This window comes from Pimephales promelas, chromosome 21 (genome assembly GCF_988280905.1).
Source record: "Pimephales promelas chromosome 21, fPimPro1.hap1.1, whole genome shotgun sequence".
Classification (NCBI taxonomy): Eukaryota; Metazoa; Chordata; class Actinopteri; order Cypriniformes; family Leuciscidae; genus Pimephales; species Pimephales promelas.
In genome coordinates, this window is record NC_142789.1 from 5,640,373 (window position 1) to 5,646,372 (window position 6,000).

At 38.9% G+C, this 6,000-nt stretch overlaps 2 protein-coding genes across 2 annotated transcripts in view; both read left to right on the forward strand.

Moving 5' to 3' along the window:
* pparg (peroxisome proliferator-activated receptor gamma) overlaps positions 1-3,977 on the forward strand; it is a 45,668-nt gene extending 41,691 nt beyond the window's left edge. Inside the window, exons 6-7 of the mRNA XM_039648555.2 lie at positions 1,902-2,370; positions 3,563-3,977. Of these exons, the coding sequence (XP_039504489.2) occupies positions 1,902-2,370; positions 3,563-3,810 (717 nt within the window). The 3' untranslated portion in view covers positions 3,811-3,977. The remainder of the gene's footprint in view (positions 1-1,901; positions 2,371-3,562) is intronic.
* Positions 3,888-5,951, forward strand: LOC148970069 (uncharacterized; the record flags this gene model as incomplete). The annotated part of the gene is made up of 1 exon (XM_089125349.1): positions 3,888-5,951. A coding segment is annotated over one exon (768 nt), but the record flags the coding sequence as incomplete, so codon positions are not given.
* Between the last annotated feature and the right edge of the window lie 49 nt (positions 5,952-6,000).

Here is a 6,000-nt window from a genome sequence, read left to right on the forward strand (position 1 = left end):
CAAAAGCTTTCTATTTCAGATAAATTCTTTGTATTAGTCAAAGAATCCTGAAAAAAAAAGTAAATAACGGTTTTCAACACTGATAATAATCATAAATGTTTCTTGAGCATCAAATCATCATATTAGAGTGATTTCTGAAGGATCATGTGACACTGAAGACTGGAGTAATGATGCTGAAAGCTCAGCTTTGACCACAGGAATAAATTACACTTTACTATATATTCACATAGAAAACTGCTGATTTACACTGGAATAATATTTCACTGTTTTACTGAGTTTTATGTTACATGTTCTAGAGCTCACAGGCCTGTTTACCTCCGGTCCTCAAGGGGGCGCTAGAGGCTCCTTCATGGCTGCATCCCAAATATCATAATCTTCGATTAGGTACTTTGAATGCTTACTTTGCAAGCTTTAACAAGAAAGGTCTATATAATAGTACAGTAAATTCACACATACTTAAGTCACCTACTGTTTTTCTCCTACTATATTAGGGAAGTATGCGATTTCAGATGCAGCCGATGTTCATTTCATTACACTGGATGTTTTATGCATCAGTTTCACTGTAAAAAAAATTGTTTTTTTTTTTTTTTTGAGTGAAAATTGTTTCAAAGGAAATCCTACACCAGGTTTTTGTTCAGTGCACTACTGTAGATAAAACAAACTTGTTGAACAAGATATTTGTGACCTTGGGCTGGGAGAGAAAGCCTTTAGTTTAGACGGATTCTCCCGGGTGAGTTATAGCACCCCTTGTGTTATGGATTGGAGTCTGACATTTTTGATACACAATTACTCAAGATTACTTGCATGTTTTGAGCCTAAAAAGCACATGAGAGAAGTTCATTTTCAACTAAAGACAAGACATGCTGGTGGTTCATGCTTTTCTTCATCTGTGTTTAGTGTGTGATGTTGCTGTTTGATCATGAACAAGCTCAAGTTCATCTCTATATCAGTGTCAGTGTTTCTGAACTCCTGAAACGCCTCCATTGTAGTCTTGAGTTTCTTCCGGGAACAAACACGTCACAATATTCCTTATAATAATTCATACGCAGAATAAAGGGGCGGGGCCTGGTTGAGTTAGTTAGTAGTGTGTTAAACAGGCGGTTGTGGAAAGGGGCGGGACATTTCCCACACACTCGAAGCGCTCGACCAATCACAACATACTGCTCCAGGCGACCAATCAGAGCACAGTGTGCTTTTCAGAAGGAGGGGCTTCATAGAGACAGGAAGTAAACAGAGCATTACTGACAGACTGGGAAGAGAGGAGCCGCAACAATGGAGAATATGAGGAAAATAATCAACATTCAAGCAGGAAAACCTGTTCTGGTAGAGCCTGATAGTACATCAAGACTTTGAGCAAGAGCATAATGTAGAGCCTTTCTTAAAGAGGTCATATTGTAATAATGTTTGTCATGTGGTCGTACTCGAGTCCCAGTGCAACACCATATTGAAGCATTTGAACTCGTTCATAGAAAATAAATTCTTGGACTGCATTGGTTACACACAGTAAACAATGTTGGGTTACACATATTGGGTCACTATGTTGGGTCATTTTTTTAAATCGTAGGGTAATTTCTAGTAGTTATAATCCTGTACGTTGGGTAAAAATAACCCACCATTGGGAAGGTGCTATACCACCCACCCCATAGTTCAGATACTCTATGGGTTTTAACCCAAAATGAAGTGGCCAGCTGCATCTTTCTTAGTGGAAGCAGATTCAATCAATCAATCAATCAATCAATCAATCAACACAAAATCAATCAAAAACAACACAAGTTGGCCAAAGTGCTTTACAGACCCAACCTTACAAAACATATAGACAAACACACTATACATATATAGCTCAAACTGATCATGTCTTGGTCTTAGCTCAAACTAATCATGGACGTTCTCCTCGTTCACAGCCTTTCGTGATCCACGACATGAAGTCCCTGATGGAGGGCGAGCACATGATCAACTCCCGGCAGATGCCGATGCAGGAGCAGCGGAGATCCGACATGGGAGTCTTTCACGAAGTGGAGCTGCGTTTCTTCCACAGCTGCCAGTCAAGATCGGCCGAAGCCGTCAGCGAAGTCACCGAGTTCGCCAAGAGCATCCCGGGCTTCGTGAACCTGGACCTGAACGACCAGGTGACGCTCCTGAAGTACGGCGTGATCGAGGTGCTCATCATCATGATGGCGCCGCTCATGAACAAGGACGGCACGCTCATCTCCTACGGACAGATCTTCATGACCCGCGAGTTCGTCAAGAGCTTGCGCAAACCCTTCTGCGAGATGATGGAGCCCAAGTTCGAGTTCTCCGTCAAGTTCAACATGCTGGAGTTGGATGACAGCGACATGGCGCTGTTCCTCGCCGTCATCATCCTGAGTGGAGGTGACACACATCAACCATCTCACCAAAAACAACATTCCAAGATAGCCTTAAAGGGATAGTTCACCCAAAAATGAAAATGATCCCACTCACCCTCAAATTTACTCACCCTGAAGTCATCCTAGGTGTATATGACATTCTTCTTTCAGACGAATACAATCAGAGTTATATTCAAAAATGTCCTGGCTTTATAATGGCAGAGAATGGCTGTATATTTTTTGAAATCCATAAAATTTCATCCAGTTTAACATTTAATCAAAAGGACGAGTCATACACTGGAATACAAAATGCTGGGTTGTTTTAACTCAATTTCTAGTCAAATATGGACAAACCCAAACGTTGGATTAAAAATGCAATTTAAAAATGTAACCCAAGGGCTGGGTTTGTCCATATTTGACCCAAAGTTCGGTTGAAACAACCCAGCAGTTTTTAGCAGTGATCATTAAGTTATAACACATGTGTGTGTGTGTTTTTTTTACATTGCTTTGACTCATCGACTTATGTTAAGTAGTTTAAGTAGTAGCAACCTTTTGTAAGTCAGTTTAATGAAATTTAAGTTTAAAAACTAAAACTGAAATACAAATGAATAAAAACTATACACATGGGATTTTTTTTTTTTTTTTGGTATAAAAGTTACACAGTTACTGAAATCAAATTCAAAATATTAATGTAAACTTTTATGATAAAAAATATAATATTAATAAAAAAATCTATACGTATATTAAATATTATTAATCAAATCTATCTCAGTGACTAAATTACACTGGGTCATGATGAGAATTCATTTTTAATTTTCATTGAAATTTAATTTAAATATTTGTATAAGTATTTGAAATGATTTTGTATTATAATTATTTTAATTTATTTAAATTACAGAGAACATTTGTAGTTTTTTGGATTACTAAAAATGAAATCAATGTGAATTCATATTTTTATTAAAATGATACATTTATTGTGAAAATATTTTAAATTATTAAGAATGTTTGTAAATGTATATTTTATTCGCGGTAGTTTTTTAAAAATGATAACATTCTGACGTTTTTTAATGCTTAATGATATGCTTTTATCACAATAATGATAATTAGTGAGGAGGGTGTGTGTGATTATCCTAATTTTTTAACATGTTTGTAAAAATGGACTGTATGGACTGATTCCCAGTGATTCTGTTTAACGAAGCGCTGTTTCCCTCCTCCAGACCGACCTGGCCTGCTGAACGTCAAGCCCATCGAGGACCTTCAGGAGACGGTCCTGCACTCTCTGGAGCTGCAGCTGAAGACCAACCATCCCGACTCCCTGCAGCTGTTCGCCAAAGTCCTGCAGAAGATGACAGACCTGCGTCAGCTGGTGACGAACCACGTGCAGCTCATCACACTCATGAAGGAGACCGAGGTGGACTGGTGCCTTCACCCGCTCCTGCAGGAGATCATCAGGGACCTGTACTAGGAGCATCTGAAGCCTGATCCGGAGCCAGAGTTTGATCCTGATCTGGAGCCTGAGTCTGATACGGAGTCTGATCCCAAATTCCTGATCTTGATCCTGATCCGGAGACTGAACTTGAACTTGATCCTGACCCTGATTCTGGTCCTGATCCTGGTCCTGATCCTGACCCTGATTCTGGTCCTGATCCTGGTCCTGATCCTGAACTTGATCTTGGTCCTGATCTTGATCCTGGTCCTGATCCTGGTCCTGATCTTGAGCTTGATCTTGGTCCTGATCCTGGTCCTGAACTTGATCTTGATCCTGGTCCTGATCTTGATCCTGATCCTGGTCCTGATCTTGATCTTGATCTTGATCCTGATCCTGAACTTGATCTTTATCTTGATCTTGATCCTGATCCTGGTCTTGATCTTGATCTTGATCCTGATCCTGGTCCTGGTCCTGAACTTGATCTTGATCTTGATCTTGATCTTGATCCTGGTCTTGATCTTGATCCTGATCCTGGTCCTGGTCCTGATCCTGGTCTTGATCTTGGTCCTGATCTTGAGCTTGATCTTGATCTTGATCCTGGTCCTGGTCCTGATCCTGGTCCTGAACTTGATCTTTATCTTGATCTTGATCCTGGTCCTGGTCCTGATCTTGATCTTGATCCTGGTCCTGGTCTTGATCTTGATCTTGATGTTGATCTTGATCCTGGTCCTGATCCTGATCCTGATCCTGGTCTTGATCTTGATCCTGGTCCTGAACTTGATCCTGATCCTAGTCCTGATCCTGGTTCTGATCTTGAACTCATTCCACAGACATTCATTTCTGGCTTTCAAGACCAGCCCAACAGGGCAGTTCCACTGTGAAGATCTGCGTCAGCAAAGCCAAGGACATAACAGTGACACTCCATATTTCATTTTTTCTCTGAATAGAGTGGTGTTCAAAAGTCTGAGATCACTGCAAGTCAGGGATTTATTCTAAACCTGTAAGATTCAAATAAAGGTTTTTCTGTGTGAACTGCAGCATTCCTCGTATTCCACTCATCCCTAAGGGGCTCAGATTGACCCGAGAGGGATTTGTTACTTTTTTAAATTCCAACCACAAAACTCCTCAGATCCATTTTTTAAAAAGTCATAGGGTCTTGGACCCCCCTGATGAACACTCGATTTTTAAAAGAAAATCAATTAAATATTTCCGGGTCAAAATGACCCGAGGGAAGGATGGGGTTAAAGAGACTTTTTTGCTTGTAATGAAGTTGAAACTGTTCAGGAGAATCATCAGTTCTGTCGGCCCAAAAAGAGCCACAGTTTCGAAAGAGCATCAGGATCTAGTGGTCTCAGACTTTTGGACCCTGTTCGTTTTTGGCCATTATCAAAAACTTTACAACAGCCATAAGAATCCCCTGGAGTGCCGCGCGTGTGTTTGTGTAGAACTGCACTGAAACTGACAGCTGACACACTTTCTCATGTACCAGATACTGACCAGATCAATCTGAACATGTACAGTTTGACTTTAACAGTGACCGCTTCTTCTTCTTCCAGCAAATAAAACCCTTTCTTAGATTGTTTTCCAAAGATCTGCTCTATTTTTGCCTCAGATTCTGATCTTAAGTAAAAGTCGCCTTTTACATTTTTTTAACAATTTGTTTAAACTGCAAGGGACTTTTTTATGTTTTATTGTTCTCAGTCAAGTGTGTAACACTTCACAATAAGGTTCATTAGTTAACTACCTTAGTTAACATGAATTAAGAATAAACAATACCTGTTCAGCATTCATTAATCTTAGTTCATATTAATTTCAACCTTTACCAATAAAGGTTGTATTTGTTAACATTAGTTAATAACTAACATGAACAAACAATGAACAGCTGTATTTTTATTAACTAACATTAACAAAGATGAATAAATAGGCCTACTGTAACATCATTATTGGATGTGTTAGTTAATACATGTACTAATGAACCCTATTGTAAAGTGTTTTACTTTTTTGTGTTTATAAATCATTCTAAAGCCTTAATTTTTTTACATTGATTCACAAAATGTGTGTAAATATATGAAACAAAGATTTTAAAGAAGGGAGCATCTTTCATACAGTTTAAATGACATTTTAAACCGTTAAATGTCAATTGTATTTTCAACATGTAAATAAATATTTTCAAAATATGTCGTTTTTACTCTTCCATACCTTTGATTGACATGCGATTAGGTCGTC